This window comes from Giraffa tippelskirchi, chromosome 6, assembly GCF_054371585.1.
Source record: "Giraffa tippelskirchi isolate mGirTip1 chromosome 6, T2T-mGirTip1v1.2.pri, whole genome shotgun sequence".
Lineage (NCBI taxonomy): Eukaryota > Metazoa > Chordata > Mammalia > Artiodactyla > Giraffidae > Giraffa > Giraffa tippelskirchi.
In genome coordinates, this window is record NC_137280.1 from 127,350,948 (window position 1) to 127,372,726 (window position 21,779).

General features: G+C 35.2%; 1 protein-coding gene and 1 long non-coding RNA gene across 21 annotated transcripts in view; one reads left to right on the forward strand and one right to left on the reverse strand.

The window, feature by feature from the left end:
- The window catches only part of LOC145511449 (uncharacterized), a 118,810-nt gene that overhangs the window by 24,091 nt on the left and 72,940 nt on the right, over positions 1-21,779 (forward strand). The window lies entirely within an intron of this gene.
- The window catches only part of NR3C1 (nuclear receptor subfamily 3 group C member 1), a 320,089-nt gene continuing 306,578 nt past the window's right edge, over positions 8,269-21,779 (reverse strand). For 12 of the 20 annotated variants that reach the window (XM_081504716.1, XM_081504715.1, XM_081504705.1 and 9 more), the window contains 2 exons: positions 12,989-13,146; positions 8,269-12,417 (listed from right to left, as the gene is read on the reverse strand). In XM_081504716.1, the coding sequence (XP_081360842.1) occupies positions 12,265-12,417; positions 12,989-13,146 (311 nt within the window). In that variant the 3' untranslated portion in view covers positions 8,269-12,264. Of the gene's footprint in view, positions 12,418-12,937; positions 13,147-21,779 lie in introns of those variants that run through there. The other 8 variants (XM_081504718.1, XM_081504710.1, XM_081504702.1 and 5 more) reach the window with 3 other exon arrangements.

Genomic DNA, 21,779 nt, shown 5'->3' on the forward strand with positions numbered 1-21,779 from the left:
GGAAGGAACTGAGCTAAAGCAGCTTAAATGTGTTGTATCTCATTTAATTCTCTTAATCCTTTAAGATGCTGGTGTTCTTTCCATTTTTCAGATATAGAAACAGGTTTAAAGTGGCTATAGAACTTTTCCCAAGACTTCGCAGAGTTCAGTTCAGTTCAGTTCAGTCACTCAGTCGTGTCTGACTCTTTGCGACCCCATGAATTGCAGCACGCCAGGAGTTAGTGAAGGACAGAAGTAAGACTTAAACCCAGATTTGCCTCATTATGAAGTTGTAACTACTAAGATGTCAACACTTAATGAACACTTCAGTATTTGTGCCACACATTCTTTTATATATTTATTTAAAGTGAGCACCTTTTTCCCACCTGTCATGTTGGTAGTCAGTTTGTGCATGGTCGCTACCTCAGGATGAGTACAACATGGAACTAATTAAATATTGGGGGAGAAATCAATATTAAATGAGTCAACCCCTGTCTGTGCTTAACTTCAGCTCTTCCTTTAGCACCCAACACAAGGGAAAATTCTTTTTTGAAAAAAATTAATTTTTTTAATCAAAGGATAATTGCTTTACAGTATTGTGTTGGTTTCTGCCAAATATCAGCATAAATCAGCCATAGGTATACATATGTCCCCTCCATCTTGAACCTCCCTTCCCATTCCAGCCCTCTAGGTTTTTACAGAACCCTGGTTTGAATTCCCTGAGTCATACAGCAAATTCCTATTGGCTATCTTTGTTTTGTTTTTTAAATTAATTTATTTTACTTGCAGGATAATTGCTTTACAATATTGTGATGGTTTTGCCATACATCAACATGAATTTGCCACAGGTATACATGCATTTCCCCACCCCTGTCCCCCGCCATCCTGAACCCCCCTCCCACCTCCCTCCCCCCTCCATCCCTCTAGGGTGCCCTGCTTCATGCCTCAAACTCGCACTGATCATCTGTTTTACATACAGTAATGTACATGTTTCAGTGCTATTCTCTCAAATCCCTCACCTTCTCCCACTGAGTCCAAAAGTCTGTTCTTTATATATGTGTCTCCTTTGCCTGCCCTGCATGTAGGATCATCAATACCATCTTTCTAAATTCCATATATATGCATTAATATACAATATTTGTCTTTCTCTTTCTAACTTTAGGCTTTTTCTTTCTGTATGTTAGGCTCCAGTTTTATCTACCTCATTAGAACTGACTCAGATGTGTTCCTTTTTATAGCTGAGTAATATTCTATTGTGTATATGTACCACAACTTCCTTTTCCATTCATCTGCTGATGGACATCTAGGTTGCTTCCATGTCTTAGCTATTGTAAATAGTGCTGCAGTGAACATTGTGGTACATGTGTTTCTTTCAATTCTGTTTTTCTTGGGATATATACCCAGCAGTGAGATTGCTGGGTCATATGGCAGTTCTATTATCAGTTTTTTAAGGAATCTCCACACTGTTCTCCATAGCAGCTGTACCAGTTTGCATTTTCACCAACAGTGTAAAAGGATTCCTTTTTCTCCACATCCTCTCCAGCATTTATTGTTTCTAGACTTTTTGATGATGGCCATTCTGACCAGTGTGAGATGGTACCTCATTGTGGTTTTTATTTGCATTTCTCTAATAATGAGTAACATTGAGCATCGTTTTATGTGTTTATTAGCCATCTGTATGTCTTCTTTGGAGAAATGTCTGTTTAGTTATTTGGCCCATTTTTTAATTGGGTTTGTTTTTCTGTTGCATGAACTGCCTGTATATTTTGGAGATTATTTCTTTGTCAGTTGTTTGATTTGCTATTATTTTCTCCCATTCTGAGGGCTGTCTTTTCACCTTGTTTATAGTTTCCTTCATTGTTCAAAAGCCTTTATGTTTAATTAGGTCCCATTTGTTTATTTTTGTTTTTATTTCCTTTACTCTGAGAGGTGGGTCATCAAGGATCTTGCTGTGATTTATGTCAAAGAGTGTTCTGCCTATGTTTTCCTCTAAGAGTTTTATAGCTTCTGGTCTCACATTTAGGTCTTAAATCCATTTTGAGTTTATTTTTGTTTATGGTGTTAGAAAGTGTTCTAGTTTTCATTCTTTTACACGCAGTTTACAAGTTGCCCAGCGCCACTTCTTGAAAAGAGCATCTTTTCTCCATTGTATATTTTTGCCTCCTTTGCAAACATAAAGTGTCCGTAGCTGCATGGATTTATCTCTGGACTTTCTATTTTGTTCCATTGGTCTATATTTCTGTCTTTGTGACAGTACCATACTGTCTTGATGACTGTGGCTTTGTAGTATATTTTGAAGTCACGAAGGCTGATTCTTCCAATTCCATTCTTCTTTCTCAAGATTTCTTTGGCTTTTCAGGGTCTTTTGTGTTTCCATACAAATTGTGAAATTATTAGTTCAAGGTCTGTGAAAAATACCATTGGTAGCTTGATAGGGATTGCATTGAATCTGTAGATTGCTTTGGGTAGTATACTCATTTTCACTGTATTGATCCTTCCAATCCAAGAACATGGTATATTTCTCCATCTATTTGTATCACCTTTATAGTTTTCTGTATACAGGTCTTTTGTTTCTTTAGGTAAATTTATTCCTAAGTATTTTATTCTTTTCGTTGCAAAGGTGAATGGATTCTTTCCTTAATTTCTCTGATTTTTCATTGTTAGTGTATAGTAATGCAGTGTATATATGTGTATTAAGTTTGTATCCTGTGACTTTACTGATTAGCTCCAGTATTAACTGATTAGCTCTAGTAATTTTCTGGTGGCATCTTTAGGGTTTTCTCTACATAAGAGAGGATCATGTCATCTGCAGACAGAGTTTTACTACTTCTTTTCCAATCTGTATTCCTTTTATTTCTTTTTCTTCTCTGATTGCTGTGGCTAGGACTTCCAGAACTTTTGAATAGTAGTGGTGAGAGTGGGCACCCTGGTCTTATCCCTGATTTCATGGGAAATGCTTTCAATTTTTTGCCACTGAGAATAATGTTTGCTGTGGGTTTATTGTATATGGCTTTTATTATGTTGAGATATGTTCCTTCTGTGACTACTTTCTGGAGAGTTTTTATCATAAATGGGTATTGAATTTTGTTAAAGGCTTTCTCTGCATCTGTTGAAATAATCATGGTTTTTATCTTTCACTTTGTTAATATGGTGCATCACATTGATTGATTTACGAATATTGAAGAATCCTTTCATTGCTGGAATATAGCCCACTTAATCATGATGTATGATCTTTTTAATATGTTGTTGGATTCTGTTTCCTTGAATTTTGTTGAGGATTATTGCATCTATGTTGATCAGTGATATTGGCCTGTAATTTTCTTTTTTTGTGGCATCTTTGTCTGGTTTTGGTATCAGCATGATAGTGGCTTTTGTAGAATGAATTTGGGAGTTTTCATTCCTCTACAATTTTCTGGAGGAGTTTGAGTAGGATAGGTGTTAGCTGTTCTCTTAATTTTTGGTAGAATTCACCCGTGAAGTTATCTGATCCTGGGCTTTTGTTTATTGTAAGATTTTTGATTATAGTTTCGATTTCCATGCTTGTTGATTGATCTGTTCAAGTTTTCTCTTTCTTCTTGGTTCAGTTTTGCAAAGTTATACTTTTCTAAGAATTTGTCCATTTCTTCTGAGTTTTCCATTATATTGGCATATAGTTGCTCATAGTAGTCTCTTATGACCATTTGAATTTCTGTGTTGTCTTTTGTAATTTCTGCATTTTCACTTCTAATTTTATTGATTTGAGTCTTCTTCCTTTTTTCTTGATGAGTCTGGCTAATGGTTTGTGTGAGGTGATATCTCATTGTAGATTTGATTTGCATTTCTCTAATAATGAGTGATGTTGAGCATCTTTTCATGTGTTTATCAGCCATCCGTTTGTCTTCTTTGGAAAAATGTCCATTTAGGTCTTTTTCCCACTTTTTGATTGGCTTGTTTTTCTGGTATTGATTTGTATGAGCTGCTGGTAATATTTTGGAAATTAATCCTTTGTCATTGTTTCATTTGCTATAGTTTTCTCCCATTCTGAGGGTTGTCTTTTCACCTTGTTTATAATAGTTTCCTTTGCTGTGCAAAAGCTTTTAAGTTTAATTAGGTCCCACTTCTTTATTTTTATTTCCATTAGTCTAGGAAGTGGGTCACAGAGGATCTTGCTGTTATTTATGTCAGAGTGTGTTCTGTTTATGTTTTTCTCTAAGAATTTTATAGCTTCTGGTCTTACATTTAGGTTTTTAATCCATTTTGAGTTTATCTTTGTGTATGATGTTAGGAAGTGTTCTAGGATTACATCCTTTTACAGGTAACTGTCCAGTTTACCCAGCACTACTTATTGAAGAGGCTGTCTTTGCCCCATTGCATATTCTTGCCTCCTTTGTCAAAAATAAGGTGCCATATGTACGTGAATTTATCTCTGGGCTTTCTATCTTGTCCCATTGGTCTATATTTCTGTTTTTGTGCTAGTACCATACTGTCTTGATGACTGTAGCTTTCTAGTATAGCCTGAAGTCAGGACTCCAGCTCCATTCTTCTTTCTCAAGATTGCTTTGGCTATTCAGGGTCTTTTGTTACTCCATATGAATTGTGAAATTTTTTGTTCCAGTTCTGTTGAAAAATGCCATTGGTAATTTGATAGGGATCACACTGAATCTGTAGATTGAATTTGGTCGTATAGTCATTTTCAAAATATTGATTCTTCCAACCCAAGAACATGCACTCTCTCTCCATCTGTTTGTCATCTTTGAATTCTTTCATCAGTGTCCTACAGTTTTCTGAATACAGCTCTTTTGTCTTCTTAGGTAGATTTATTCCTAGATACTTTATTCTTTTTTGTTGCAGTGGTGAATGGAATTGATTCCTTAACTTTTGATTTTTCATTGTTAGTTTATAGGAATGCAAGTGATTTCTGTGTATTGATTTTGTATTGTGCAACTTTGCTAAATTCACTGATTAGCTCTAGTAATTTTCTAATAGTATTTTTAGGGTTGTCTGTGTATAGTATCATGACAAGGAAGACACCTTCTTATAGGCTTTCCTGAAAATCAGCTGCACCTGCCTTTTGTATTCAAAGTACTTTGTACCAGGTGCTGATACAGTGAATCAAAGTTACACATTTGCTTACATCCACTTAGATGCAGTGTGTGTGTGTGTGTGTGTGTGTGTATACACACCCCATAATATACCATAAAACTTACTCACTTTAAGTGTAAATGTTAATGATTTTATTAAAATTGCTGAGATGTGTATCCATCATTATAATTCAATTTTAAAACATTTCCATCTTCCCATAAAGTTCCCTCATACTATTTTCACTTGAGCCCTGATGCCATCCCCAGTCATAGGAAACCATTGACCTGCCTTCTGACTATAGCTTTGCCTTTTCTGAACATCTCATATACATGAAATCAAGTAATATGTGGTCTCTTTGTGTAAATTCTTTTGCTCAGAATAATTTTTTGAGGTTCATCCATATTATAGCATGCACCACAATCTCTTTTATTCTTGTGTAGTAGTCTACTCTGCTTTGCTTATAATTATTCTTTTCTACTTTATGGCTATACATAAGAACTGAAATACAGCTATGGCACATTTTGTTTGTGTTGATTCATTTGTTAATGTTTTATTTGTTATGTATTTATGTTGTTGGACATTTGAGCTTTTTCTGCTTTTTGTCTATTATGAAAAATGGTGCTGTGAGTATCTGCATGCAAGTCATTGTATGCCCATGTTTTTATTCCTTTTGAATAGATACATAGCAGTGGAATTATTGAGCCACGTGTCTCATCTTTGATTCCTTGAAAGCAGGAACATTACCTTTAAGTTTTTAGTATTGGCTTAGTGGTTGGTCTTTGAATTGGCTCCTGTAGCATGCCTGCCACACAGTGGGTTGGGCAACTGATCAAGAGGTATTTATGACATAATTTTATATTCTGTGAACCCCTGTTTGGTTTTTATGCACACTATATCTCCTGTTACACCCACTTGGAAAGAGTTATTTTTATCTCTATTCTTTGCAATGCTAGCAAACAATCCTAATGGTTTTGGATGGTTTAGATTTTTATTTCCAGCATAACTCCATGTATACTCAAAGACGGTACTTTCTAAGACAGTGCCACATTAATAGTAACAAAAGCTATGGCTTATTTACACTGTGTATACATATTATTCTATTGATTTATGGAGAGGGTGTAAAGGATGAATAATATAAAGTGTCTTTTATTCAAGTGGGTTGGATAGAGTGAGTAAAGTTTTTTGGGTGTCTGATGTATTCTGTATGAACTGTTTTGTTCTGATGTTAGCCTGTCTGTGACCAAATAAAGTTAGTATGTCTGTGACCAAATAAAGTAAAAAATGTTTCCCTACCAAAGTATGGTTTCATTTTAACTGGGCAACGGAAGCCTGACATAAGAAAAGAAGACTGGGTTCTTTGCACTAAAGCAAATGCTATAAAGTTACTAATGCTGTTAAGAGCCATGTACTGCACGTTAATAGAAATTAGCTGAAGGTCTAAGAAAAAATACACTCAAAATTCAGGCTCTTATTTTACTTGCCAAACTAATCATAAATTTTGACTTGAATCAGTTTTCATTTATAAATGACTCTCTTCCTCTGTTTGAGTGTAGCCTATATTCTCTACATAGCTTGAAGAAATAAATGTGTTAATTTTCCTGTGGGTGTTAAGTGAGACAGGTTCCTTGTAGAGTATATTTGACAAAACAAAGGGTATTGGACACATGGTAGAACACATGTTTTTAAGAGAATTATCATGTTTAAAATGTGTAAGTCAAAATTGATATGGTTAAATTAAAATGATTAGCTTAAATGAGATTAGGTCAAAGGCTTGACAAAGAATGGTCAATATAGGCTCATTTAATCTAGTTAGAAGCTTCATATTAATAATTTCTCATGTGTAAGAGCATGGACTCTGGAGCCAGATGCTCAGTATTTGAAAACAAACCAACAAACAAAAAACAAAACAAAAAAGTCCTACTTAACCACTCTGAAGCTTTGTAACCTAGGTAAGTTGGTTGTTTAAGCTGCAGTTGTCTCATATAAATACAGTGAGCTTATATGATGTTTATAGTAGCACTTTATAGAGTTTTTAAGTTTAAATGAGATAATATATTGAAACATGATGCCTGGCATAAAGTAAGTGCTCAGTAAATGTAAAACACAAATTTAAAAACAGAAAAGCAACCCCAGTTCCCTGGGAACTTGTAGACGAGAGCCATATTCTCTGACGTGGTAAATAGCCTCATTACAAAGATTTTTCATCCGGATTTCAATAAAATGGGTTAGCAGCTATGAATCAGGTGTTTAAACTCTGAGCTTGTTCCCTTTTTATGAAATGGAGTTATGTTCCTTAGCATTTGTTTTGATTTCATTTGTTCATTCGGTAGGTGAGGATTAACTGCTATATGTGAAAGTGTTCTACAAATGTAAGGCCAATACTTGAAATGAATAGTAAAGCAATAATATATATATATACTAGTGCCCTATCTGGTATTTCTGCATTGCACCTTAAGACACTGGGAAGGGAGGCTTCTTGTATACTTTTGCAAATGACTGAAGGTAGGAATAGTAATTTTCTTGTTCATATTTGAACTTCAGTATTTATCATATAGTGGGTACATAGCAAATACTTGACACACATATGACAGGTAAGATAGACTTGGTTTTAAAATTGTAATGCCTTTTCCTTAGGGATGGAGGTCACATGTGGAGAGAATAGTATTCATAGGGAAGTCTGCTAGATCATCCAGTTTATGGATATGATTGAACACATTATGCTTTCGGAAATACTACGTAAATTGTATAGAATAACTGGTTTACCATTTTACCCCTTTTACTTTTGTTATCTATAATATGCAATATTGCTGTATTTACTGAATGTTTATGTTCTTTTTTGGAGAAAGAATTGATGTTAATTTAAGTAAGGTAAGAATCTTGATGAGATAATCAGTTTGTGTACATAAAATAGCATTTTCATGGTAAAGACTGTTAGGTTTGGAAAAGGCTTGAATGAGTTCTTCCTTCCCTTAGTACCCTTTGCAGTAGTTGGCACATGACCGTTTGAGGCACAGATGGGACAGTCTTTGGGTCTCTGATGCCAGGGTTAAGCTTATTTTGAATTTATGCCAGATTAGCATGTAAACTTGCCACATTGACATTTAAATGTCCTCTTTAGCAGCTTAAGCTCTCTGAATTGATAACTCTACCTTCAATAGAAGAGGGAAGAAAAGCAGCAGGAAAATTGAAACTGCATGAGTTCTACAAAAGCATGTTGGAGTCATATAATGAAAAAGCAGATTTTTTTTTTATTATGATGTTTCTCCATATTTGGCATTGCTGTAAATGGCTAACTAACATTTACTGCCAATTCAGTACAAATGTGTGGTTTGGTAATACCAGAACAGCAAATTTAAATGAAAAATAAAAGTTAAACATTTCCACACAAGATTTTACAGTCTGACATTTCACTGCGTAGGTAAAAAGACACTTTTTTTTTTTTAAACTACAGATTATTATTCAGCATGAATAAAAAACTACAACTTTTATTTTTTAAACAGGAGTCACTGGTTTTAATTTTTACACATTTTAAAATTACTGTGATAAAAAATAATGAAAAAGCTTCTTAATAATGCCATACACAGTATAATATAGATTTGTCCCCATTATATAGCATTTGTTTAATATACAAAATAGAATATTGACACACTTGAATCTATATGTAGTTAAGCAAGTTATTTGAGGAGGGTATTTTCATACAGCCTTTCATCAGAAAATAAAATCCTTCTTTTAGGCATTTGCTAGAGAGAAACTAATCCTTTCCCCAAAACCTGGTCATTAATCCTTGGTGGACCAGGCTGACTGACCACAGTCTGGAAAACAATAAACTTCCATTCCAAGTGGTTAACATGTCCTCCTTACACTCTTAGTTTCTCTTCTAATTCTCAAACCAGGCACAGAAAAACACATTCATATACAGCTGCAGTCCTTTCGGTGATCTGCCAAGATCAAAATCTTACTGAGGGCTGTCACAGTTCTTAACTTTTGACAGATCAAAGTATAATAATAATGTCCATTCCATGGTGATGTAGGTTTAGAATATTTAACAGAGAACTAAAATGATAAGACTTAATGATAATTGGTTGTATTGATAGATACGTAAAATTGGAGTTGCTTATTCTCCCATTCCTCAATTCTGAAGTGAGCCTGGCTTTCCTTTATATATATATCCAGAGCTCATCCTATGCTAAATACTAAGTTCTTCATAGATACTAATCACACGTGTTTTCCTTTTGCTGTGTCTTTTATTTTTTCCAGGAGAAGGCAGGTGCACTTTTAGGTTCCCCTCACATAGTTTTAGACAATTGGGTGTATATATATCCCCAAAACACTTGTCTTGTATCCTATAGCTAGGCCTAAAAACACGGAGAGGGTCCCTTTTTGCACCAGTAATTAAAAATACTTTTCAGGATTTGTTGTGCCTCATCTAGGCATGTCACCTATCACTAAAATTACTACACACTTTAATAGTTTGGGATGGCAACATACCAAATGTATAGAAAATGAAGCTCCTTTCAGATAGCACCATAGCTTTCTTAAGTCCATAATTACACTCACACACAATTAAGGTAAATTTCTTCTTTCCCACATTTTCTAAAAGGTCACGGCTTCTTTTTCCATTTAATTTACAGCTTCCTATAGTTTTATGAATGTCAGTCCATTTCCTTTTAACAACAAAGTGCACTTGTCTTTATTCATTGAGCTCGATTTTTTGGGAGCCAAGGTTGTTGGGCCTAAAAATTAAGATTAATGTGTGATATGCCTTCTGGTTTTAACCAGATAATACTCTATAAATGATTAATAATTTATCTTTCAGAAGCTCTTTTTGAAACTTAACACTATCACTGACAATATTCAAGCAATATTTCTTAGGCACCAAAAATTTCACATCCAGCTGGGTTACAAATCATTTTAAAATACTTTGAGATCAATTTAAAGAATTACAAAAGGAGTATCCCCTTTTTAGAGAGCATTCATAAAGCAAATGATTACATTTTTATTAAATAATTTCTCCAAAATATTGAAAAATAACAACATTCAAAAAGCATTCAAAGAAAACATAAACATGTCCTCATTTTATTAGGAAATGAACTCTTAAAGGATAGAAAGGAATTAGTGTATTATTGGCAGCCTATGAGATTCTGCACTATTTACATATTGCTGGTACCTCTATGCATATTATTGCCAAACTGTTAAACTGTTGGGGAGGCTGTATGTGATGGTGCCTATAAGTGTGTAAGCACCACCTTTCTGTCCTGTTAACACACTTTAGTGCCAGGGGAGATTCAGTAAACTAAACCTGTGCAGACAGACAAGCACTGTTGGAATGAGAAGGGTGGTCATTCTGGGAGGCAGAGGATTACTTCCTCTCTGATCTGAATGGGACAGAGCCTCAATAACCTTCGTGGTGCACAGGGCCAGTCTCCATTTCCCTCTTCCTCTAGAGCAGACTTGTTTGGTTTCTGAGACCATTGCTGCCTGTATGAATGCTTGCACACATTATAAATCATATAGGTTATCCATCAGCATTTCTTTGACCCCTACAAAAAATATATAACATGTCATGATAAAACAATCTCATCTAAAAATCATTCTTATTTTACACTATACAAGCTATTGTACAATCATTTTAATAAATTGCATGTAAAGCTGCAGTAGCCCTTCCCTTCCCAGATTAGTGAATACCAATATGATATATATCTGAAACTATAACTAAATATAAAAATATATTAGAAGTTTCATATTTTTAATATTAGATTTTCCATTTTCTATTACACAAATAATTTGGCCACCTTGAATAGAAATCAAATTTCTTGTGGCTTAGTAAATGTAAGTTTTGAGTTTACAGAAAGTTGGTAAGGTGCACACAGAAAGGGCTACTACAGCTTCTATCTTGTTTAAAATGATAACTCTCAACAGTGAGAAGGAGAAATTCACATGACTTTCATTAAACTCTATGGCACACATAAGGCTGTGAGGGATGTATAGTTTTCTGAACACGGAAGTCTGACAAACAGCTCTAAATCAGAAAAATCAGTAGCTGAGCTTTCCTGTACCCCCAGGAAAGAAAGACCAATTGGTGACAAATGGGAATGTGAAAATGGGTGTCTAGCCACTTTTGCCATATTAGAGATTTGGGGGAGGGGGTAAAGTTTAGTGGGAGGAGTTATTTGGACTGTTTAAAAACTCTCAACTGTGTTTCAGCTGGTTATCTGGAATTATAACTTTTAGGAAGTTTTACAAACTACAGCACAAGGTCCTGAAAGACAGTTTACCAACTTTCTTCCCATCTAACCATTGCAGAGATAGGTAGGGCATTAGGTACAGACAGGGCCTCTTGGTAGTTTTTGGGTTTTTTTTTAATTAGTCTCTCGCAATCCACGGTTTACCCAGCAGGTCACTGGACTAGGTGCTCTACACCAGTTAGGACGGTTAATTTGCACAATCTATATAATTCTCCACTGAAGCAAATATATACAAAATATGAGCTTTTTTGACAAGAAAACTGGAGATTTGAGTCAATTTTTGTGGTCTTCTGATAGCTAACTGCCATCAGGTTAGAAGCACCAACCCATTTTCACACAGATTAATGTTTAGAGTTCGATTAGGAAAGCTATGAACTAGCTGCCCATCTTAAACAGCTGTACAATAACTTGAATACAAAAATTATGTAAGAAAAAATGAGCAAGCGTAGTTCACTGAATATAAAGGAAATTGTTAAAACCAGACAGTAATAGCTATAAAAGGCACAACTTCCCTTTTCTGATATACACTTGTAAACTTTGTTTCAGGTTTCCATGCATAAATCAAAAAAATGCTATGCTAACTATACAGGGGAAAATATACCAACAAAAAGTCTAAAAAATTTTGTCCAGCCAACTGTGAAAAGTATGAGCAGAAAGTTTATCACACAGACTTTGGGCACTGGTGGTTTAGGTGCCATCATTCTCTGAAAGTGGAGCTTATACACTCACATTATTGGCTCTAATTTCTGGGATCCACCAACTCTCACTTTCTACTTTTCCCATCACTGAAAAGTGATAGCTCAACTGCTTCTGTTGCCAAGTCTTGGCCCTCTTTAAACCACATGTAGTGCGTATTCAAAACAAAAACAAAATCCAGACAAAAACAAAAAAATAAAACTGCTACAGGACAGACTGATAGTTTGTACAATAAAAGCTATAAATTCAACTTTCTTTAAGGCAACCTTTCTTATTAAGGCAGTCACTTTTGATGAAACAGAAGTTTTTTGATATTTCCACTTGAATATTTTGGTATCTGATTGGTGATGATTTCAGCTAACATCTCTGGGAATTCAATACTCATAGTCTTATCCAAAAATGTTTGGAAGCAATAGCTAAGAAGATTTTCAACCACCTGCAAGAGAAGATATAGTGATGATCAGTCTTAAAAACTTAGCAGTAGAGACATCTCATGCTTGTTTTTGGCCTCCCATTTTTTTTTTTTTTTTAATTTCTGACTTGGAATATACCATTCTGCTGGAATTCCCCAGGTAAGAAAGAAGTTTACTTAACTGTGCATTCAGTTACCAAAGACATTTTCAATTTCTTAAATTGTATATAGAATTATATGGAATTAAGTGTTTCATGATGAATTGTGGTACCGCAGTATATGAAGGACCCATTCAAACTTACTGGATAAATTCATACAGAAATAGGGAATTCTACCTTTTAAAACACAGTGCCATTACATTCTGTACTAGTATCTTGATGTTAGATGCATAAGACTAGATGAAATAGTATTTCATAATTGACTTTAGGAGAATTGTGTGCCAAACTGAACTTCACAGCCAGAAATCAAACCATCACCAAAATCGATGAATGGGGGGACCCCAAAACTATTGGTATATAATTATATACACTAATCAGGATATACTTTATGTCTCAGGAAATTCTTTTAATACTTGGATTTTTTGTTTGACACTTACATCATGCATGGAGTCCAAGAGTTTTGTCAGTTGATAAAACCGCTGCCAGTTCTGACTGGAGTTTCCTTCCCTCTTGACAATGGCTTTTCCTAGCTCTTTGATGTAGGTCATTCTAATTTCATCAAATAGTTCTTGACTCTTCAAACCTTCCTTAGGAACTAAAAGGTTAATTGTAATCAATTAAAGAATTTTCTTGTGATAAATTTTCATATATGCAAGTAGGACATTTATCAGTAATAGATCATTTCATGTTTTACACTGTTTTTAATGTACTCTTAAAATATAAGCATTTTGAAGGATTATAAAACTATAGCCACATGAGAATATGGGATAATAGAAAACTGGAGGATGTAACTTTGGGTTTATCATGTTGTTTCTCATCTGTGAATGGATCTAGTAAACACCTTCCTCCTTAGTTCACAAAGCTAGTTTGAAGACCAAACAAATAATACACTGATTGTCATTCTGCCCTTGAGTTTAATTCTAGTACAGACATAGATGGCTTCAACAATAGTGTTTATTCCACCAATTACATCTTGGAATATCTGTGATATAACCAGTTAGGATCTTAAAATCAGCATGCAGTACATTTTATTAATGTGTTAACATACTGAGTTGATATGATTCCAATCTAAAACTTGATTTTTTTATGTGGTTTATATGTATGCTTTCCTGGGGAGCAAATATCTGCCTTTCCTTATGTATAGAAATACAGAAAATACCTCATGGATCATAAAATTAGTATAAAATCAATTTTGCACAGTACTCTTCAGGAAACAATACTAGGAAGAAGGACTGTGAACAGAGGATTAAGATTAATCGTGGTTTCACTGGGTCTTGCAGAGATTATGACTTGTGGATACTACATTTCTTAAAGTGTGCTCCAAGGAACTCTGGTTCTGTGTTAATAATGATTAGGGGGAAAAGGATTTGATGTTCAGAATCTAGCAAAACTAGATGTTTCAATACCAAGTTAGGCAGATTTTTGGATTTCAGGACTTCTTAGAGCTATAATTATGCACTCTCCAGGGATCCCATGGACTGAGGCCTGTCAGGTTCCTCTGTCCATGGAATTCTCCAGGCAAGAGTACTGGAGTGGGTTGCCATTCCCTTCTTCAGGGGATCTACCCCACCCAGGGATTAAACCCAGGTCTCCCACATTGCAGATTCTTTACTGTGTGAGCCACCAGGGAAGCCCACTCTCCAGGGAGGGGGAACAAATCCTTTTCCAAACTTAAACTTCATTTCTACTGACATCTTAGAAAATGCTAGAACAGAGGAAAAGCAGTGGGTTTAGGATAAGTCTTTTTAACTCTTACTTGCCAGGTGGACTTCAGTATAACCTCCCTGAGCCCCTGTTTCCTACTCCTTTCTTTCTCAGTGAATTGAACAGAAAATTATTTTTTAAAATTTAGATATAATTAGTGTGTAACATTTTATTAGTTTCAAGTGTACAACATGATGATTCAATACATGTATATACTGCAGAATGATCACCACAGCAAGTCTAGGTAACATCCATCACCATAAACTGTTACAAAACTTTATTTCTTGTGATGAAAATTTTAAAATTTACTGTTAGCAATTTTCAAATATACAATATCATATTATTGATATCATATTATTAACTATAGACACCATTATATCTCCATGCTATACATTACATCTCCATGACTGGAAGTTTGTACTCTCTAAACCCTTTACTCATTTCTCTCATCCCCCAACACCCCCCACTCCCAAACACACACACCTCTGGTATTTGTTAATTTGTACTCTGTATCCATGGGCTTTTTAGATTACACGTACAAGTAAGATATATGTGGTATTTGTCTTCTTTGACTTATTTCACTTAGCACAATGCCCTCAAGATCCATCCATGTTCTTGCAAATGGTGAAGTTTTATTTTTTCTTATGGTTGAATAATATCCCCTTGAATCATCCATCAGTGGACATTTAGGTTGTTGTCATATCTTGGCTATTACAAATTATTCTGCAGTCAGAGTGAGGGTGCACCTATCTTTTCCAGAGTGAGGGTGCACCTATCTTTTCCAGTTAATTTGTTTGTTTTCTATGGTTAAATACCTCAAAGTGAAATTGCTGGGTCATATAGTAATTCTATTTTTAATTTACTAAAGAACCTCCATACTGTTTTCTGTAGTGGCTGCACCAATTTAAATTCCCTTAAGAGTGCACAAAGGTCTCCTTTTTCTCCACACCTTTGCCAACACTTCTTGTCTTTGGATGTTTTGATAATAGTCATCCTGATTGATGTTAAGGTGGTATTTCATTGTACTTTTGATTTGCATGCATTTCCCAGATGACTAATGATGTGAAGCACCTTCTTATATACATATTATTTGTATGTCTTTGTGAGATACCTGTTCAGGTTCTAAGCCCATTCAAAAAATCCGGGTATTAGTTCTTTTGCTGTTGAGTTGTATGAATTCTTTTATTTGTAGATATTAATCCCTTATCAGACATATGATTTGGAAATACTTCCTCTCATTTGGCAGACTACCTCTTCATTTTGTTGATGGTTCCCTTTGCTGTGTAGCTATCTAGTTTGATATAGTCTCATTTGTTTACTTTTGTTGCCTTTGTTTTTGATGGCTGAGCCAAAAAATCAACCTCAAGACTGACATCAAGGAGCTCACTGCCTATATTTTCGTCTGGGACTTTTCATGATTTCAGAATAAATGTTCAAGTCCATATGATCCATTTTGAGTTAACTTTTGTGTATGGTGTGAGATGGTAATCCAGTTTCATTGTCTTGGATGTCGTTTTCCCAACATCTTTATTGAAAAGACTGCCCTTTTCCCATTGTATATTGTTAGCTCCTTTGTCATTAATTCATTGACAATACATATATTGTGGGTTTACTTCTTGGCTCTCAATTATGTTCCATTAATCTATGTGAATGGTCTTGTGCCAGTACAATACTGTTTGGATGACTACAGCTTTGTAATATAGTTTGAAACCAAGGCATAAGTTCAACTTTGTTCTTTCTCAAGTTTGCTTTGGCTATTCTGGATTTTCTATGCTTCCATACAAATTTTAGGATTAGTTCTATTTCTGTGACAAATGTCATAGGAATTTTATAGAGATTGCATTGTATCTGTTGATTACTTTGAATAATAAGGACATTTTGACACTACTAATTCTTCTAATCCATAAGCATGGACTGTCCATTTATTTTTTGTTTTCTTCAGTTTCGTTCATCAATGTCTTATAGTTTTCATTGTGCAAGTCTTTTGCCTCTGTGGTTAAATTTATTCCTAGGTTTTTTATTCTTTTTGATGCAGTTGTAAACGGAATTGTTTCCTTAATTTCCCTTACTGCTAGTTTGTTATGAATGTATTGAAACACAACAGATTTTTGTAAATTGAATTTGTATCCTGCAATTTTATTGAATTTACTAGTTCGAACAGTATTTTTTGGTGTCATCTTTAGGGTTTCTCTAGATAAAATCAGATGATTTGCAAATAGAGTTTTACTTCTTAAAAATGTTTTTTCCTAATAGTTTTACTGATTCTAGTTAAACAGGCAGTAATAATTAGAACACTCAGGATGTGCCGACCCCAGTTGGACTTTTTACTTCTTCCTTTTTGATTTGGATGCCTTTTCTTTTTCTTACTTAATTGGTCTGGCTAGAATTCCCAGAACTAGGTTGACTAGAAGTGGCTAGAGTGGGCATCTTTGCCTCATTCCTTATTTCAGAGGAATGTTGCTAAGTCGCTTCAGTCGTGTCCGACTCTGTGCGACCCCATAGATGGCAGCCCACCAGGCTCCACCATCCCTGGGATTCTCCAGGCAAGAATACTGGAGTGGGTTGCCATTTCCTTCTCTAGTGCATGAATGAGAAAAGTGAAAGTGAAGTCGCTCAGTCGTGTCCGACTCTCAGCGACCCCATGGACTGCAGCCTATCAGGCTCCTCCATCCACGGGATTTACCAGGCAAGAGTAGTGGAGTGGGGTGCCATTGCCTTCTCCGTTCAGAGGAATAGCTTTCAGCTTTTCACCACTGAGTAATGACGTTAGCTGTGGGCTTTTGTCATATATGGCCTTTACTATGGTCAGGTACCCTATGTATACCTGGTTTATTGATATTTTCTATCATAAATGGATGTTGAATTTTGTCAAATGCTTTTTCTGCACTTAGATTTTTATCCTTCATTTGGTTAATGTAGTATATCACTCTCATTGGATTTTGATTAGGATTAGACCAAAAACTACATATGAAAATATTTTGATTCCATAAAGCAACTTGACACTTCTAGGATATCAGTGTTAGTGTGCAAATGAAGGCCACTTAATCAGGAGTGTTAAGACACATGTTCAGGGTGGGTTAATTTTTACACATGATTATATTACCGGTAATGTAGTTATTGAATAACTTTTTTCCCATGCTGGTTTTCCTCATTGTAAAAATAATTAGGTGAGAAACCTATTCAGTATTTAAATTTAGAAGACTTTCATCCATCCCAAGTTACCACAAATATTCCTTGGGATTTTTGCTTTATGTCATTTGGGGCCATATATTCAGAATTATTTTTCTGGTGAGTAGAATGCTTTACGTAGTGGATATCTTTAAATATAGAACGGTTTTGGGGGGCCTTAGTGTTTATTTTTATAGTAATACAGCTGCTTCGGATTGCTTTTGAGTAAAACAGTGGTCAGCAATGGCCCCTTCCTACCTGTAGCCTGTTTTTGTAAATAAAGTATCATTGGAACACAGCCACGCCTGTTCTCTTTAAGCATTGTTAATGACCATGTTCATGTCACAAGGGGCAGAATTGAGTACCTCTGACAGAGATTGTATGCAAAGCTGAAATCATTTACCATCTGGCCTTTTACAGAAAGTATGCCACGAATGAGTTAATGTTACAATATGCATAGTATATCCTTTTACTGCAGCTACTCAACATCTTTAGATATATATCTTATAAATAGCACAGAATTTAGTCTTGCACTTTCTGTATATTTTTATCTTGGAGCATTTAGTCCATCTACATTTAATGAAATTGCTGATATATTTGAACTTATTTGTACAATCGATATATTTGTTACCTCCTTCTATCATGCCTTTGTTTATGCTTCCCCTCTGCCCTCAACTTCCTTTCATTTCTTTTATTCTTTTGGATTGTTTTTTCTCACCATGTTCTCCCCCAAAGCCCTCATGGTTTGATAATGTACTTTGTATACTCTTTTACGAAATATAAACACTCATCTTTAACTTTTCAAAGGCTCCTTTTTTCTTCTTTGCCTGTATGTAATTATTGTGTACTTTAGTTCTATTTTATAACTTCCCAAAGACATTATTACTGTTATTTTGCAGAGTTAGTTTAAATGTATCTAAATATTTACCACTTTCTTTATTCTGTTTTCCATCTTCAAGATACTGCTTTCCCTTAGCCTAAGTATATCCTTTAATATTACTTTACTGAGGATCTGTGGTGGCAAATTCTCTTTTGACCTTCATTAAAAAAAAAAAAGACTGTGTATATTAGGCCTTTCAAATTTAAAGTGATTGTTTGAGATATCTAGATTAATCTCTACCATGTTTGTAACTTATCTATTCATTTATTTCCTTTTTCTGCCTTTTCTAGTCTTTACTGAATATTCAAGTGATTCTGTTTCCTCTTGGTGTATCAATTATGATTTCTTTTAAAAACTGTTTTTAGTGGCTGCCCTAGAATTTGAAATATACATTTACAACTAATCTACATCTTCTTTCAAACAACACTGTACTATTTTTATAGGTACTGTAGGTAACATAAAACATCGTCAGTGGATGCTGACTCTAACATGGGTGATCTTTTTCTTTTAACGGTAAATAGTTCACTACGTTCCTGCCTGCGTAATTTTTATCCTTCCTTTATAAGGAACAGGCAAGCTGTTTTCCTCTCTGGCCTTTTCCAAGATTTCCTTATTGTCTTTAGTTTTCTGTAGTTTGAGTACAATATGCCTAGGTGCAGCTTTTTTGGTATTTATCTATCTATCTGGATATTTTCTGAGCTTCCTGGATGTGTTTTGGTGTCTGTCATTAATTTTGGAAATTTATCAGCCTTTATTGCTTCAAATATTTCTTATGTTCTTTTTGGAAATTTATCAGCCTTTATTGCTTCAAATATTTCTTATGTTCCTTTTTTCTTCTCTCTTACATGAGATAAGAAGGTAAAGGGGACTGGAATTATCTATTTGCCCTTTCCCCTAGGATAGAAAGAGGATCTTCTCTGATCTTCATCATTAGAATTCGGTGGGGTTTCTCAAGGTAAACCCCTGAGAACTCTGGGGGGAAACCCCTGAAGACTGGGTCTCCAGAGTTCTTATATAGTGAAGTGAAAGTCGCTCAGTCATGCCCGACTCTTTGTGACCCCATGGGCTATACAGTCCATGGAATTCTCCAGACCAGAATATTGGAGTGGGTAGCCGTTCCCTTTTCCAGGGGATCTTCCCAACTCAGGGACTGAATCCAGGTCTCCTGCATTGCGGGTGGATTTTTTACCAGTTGAGCCACAAGGGAAGCCCAAGAAAACTGGAGTGGGTAGCCTATCCCTTCTCTAGCAGATCTTCCTGACCCAGGAATCTGAACCAGGGTCTTCTGCATTGCAGGTGGATTCTTTACCAACTGAACTATCAGAGAAGCCCTGATATCAGGGTTCTTAACACTCCAGCTATTCCTTGCTTGGTCTTCAGAAATTCATCAAAGATACCGTTAGTGTTTCTGCATTATTGGGTCCAGTAGCTTCTGTTTCCAGGAAACTGATCTTGGCTGTGGTCCTCTGTATTTGTCTGTTTCTCCAGATTTTGATGTTAGTGATTTGTCCTGTGACCTTACTTCTCAGATGGATCTTAAAAAAAGTTATTGTCAGTTTTCTCAGCTTTTTCTTATTTGTGAGGATGGGAGCAATAACTGCCAAGTTGTTTAATTGTGAGAGTTTAAATTGGAAATCCAGTCTCTTTTTTCAGTTATTTTCCCCCTTAGCTTTTTGAAAAAAAATATTTCACTTTCTTCAATTGCTGCTGTTCTGGAAAGTTTCCAGCCATTATCTCTTTCTATAGTATCTTTTCACCTTTCATTTTGGATCTTTGATTATAAGAAGACCCACACGAATGGGTTACTAATGTGTTGTTAATGATCTGCCATGCTGGTCACCACTGGTTGCAGAAAGCCTTATTCATTTACCTCATTGTGCTATGAATGAATGCTATTTGTTATGTTGTTACGACGTGAAAAGAGTTGTGAAGTCCTGTTTTAGACCTTCTCCCTCAATTGTGCCTCTTATCTTTGTTCATACACCAACGCATATTAAAAATGTATTCTGGCTAAGTTCTTTAGATGTATATTTCAGTTTAAATGTCTTTATAAATATGTCTAATCTGCCTTTAGATCCATCTTTTTCTTTTCCCCCAATTGCACTTGTCTTTAAATTTACTTGAGTATACTAATTTACCAGTCTTGGCAACTACCTCTAAGAGAAAGCTAGCTTCAGAGTGCAACTCATCTCTTTAGGTACCTGCTTGCATGTGGTGTTAGATTTTTAAAGTCCAGCATATCTTAATGGAAGGTTAGGACATTTCTTCTAGTGTAGGGTAGCAGTCTAATTATATCTTAAGATACATAATTTCATCCTTCTAAGTCCTTTTTTTTTTTTTTAACCAATAAGGTTAGTATCTTGGCATTGACCTGTACCTGGATATTATCAACCCAAATGATTCATTATCAGAACTTTAACTGTTTACTTCAACAATATCAAGCTCACTGCTTTAACAAGGGTACTGCTACAGGTAACCTTAAAAAAATTAGCTTTTTTAAAATGGGTTGTGGAAATTTTTCTTACTTTGGAATATTACTAATATTCCTTAAGTCCCGTGACATTAAACAACAAATAGTATGAAAGCATTAAGGTTGATGTGTGCTTTGGAAAAGCTTAAACAGATATAGTCATGTAAGGGCTTCCCTGGTGGCTCAGACAACAAAGAATCGGCCTGCAATGCGGGAGACCTGGGTTTGATCCCTGGGTTGGGAAGATCCGCTGGAGGAGGGCATGGCAACTCACTCCAGTATTCTTGCCTGGAGAATCCCCATGGACAGAGGAGCCTGGTGGGCTACAGTCCATGGGGTCAGCAAAGAGCTGGACACGACTGAGCGACAAACCAGTCATGTACACCACCCACATCTTAGTTATTTAGCCACTTTGAAACCACAGTTACTAATGGAATGAAGGCTTTAAAAAATTGGAAAGCTACTTATATGAAAGAGGTATTCAGCTATCAACTCTGCATTTTATAAAGTTTATAATGCCTACTGGTTCACAGACCTTCTTTTATTAGTTGTTGAAAAATGCCACATTTTTATTAATATAGACAAGATACTTTGTATTTTCCAGAAGTTTTCTAGTTTGCCTTTGCTTGCTGAAAGTAGTCTCACTGAAGTTCATCTACCAATTTACTTTATGTAAACTTTCAAGATAGTGTTGTTCCTTTCTAGATAAAATAGCTCTGTCCAACAGTCCAGCTCCAATGCTGCATTAACCAATTCTTTAATAGTACTCAAGCTCACTTTTTGTAGGTCATCCTTTTCTTTCATAATTTCTTTTTTTTAAAGTAATTTTTATTGGAAGTATAGTTGACTCACAATGTTGTTAGTTTCTGCTGTACAGCAAAGTGAATCAGTTATACATATAGCCACTCTTTTTTTAGATTCTTTTCCCATATAGGTCATTAGAGTATTGAGTAGAGTTCCCTGTGCTATATGGTATGTTATTATTATATTTTTTATACATTAGTGT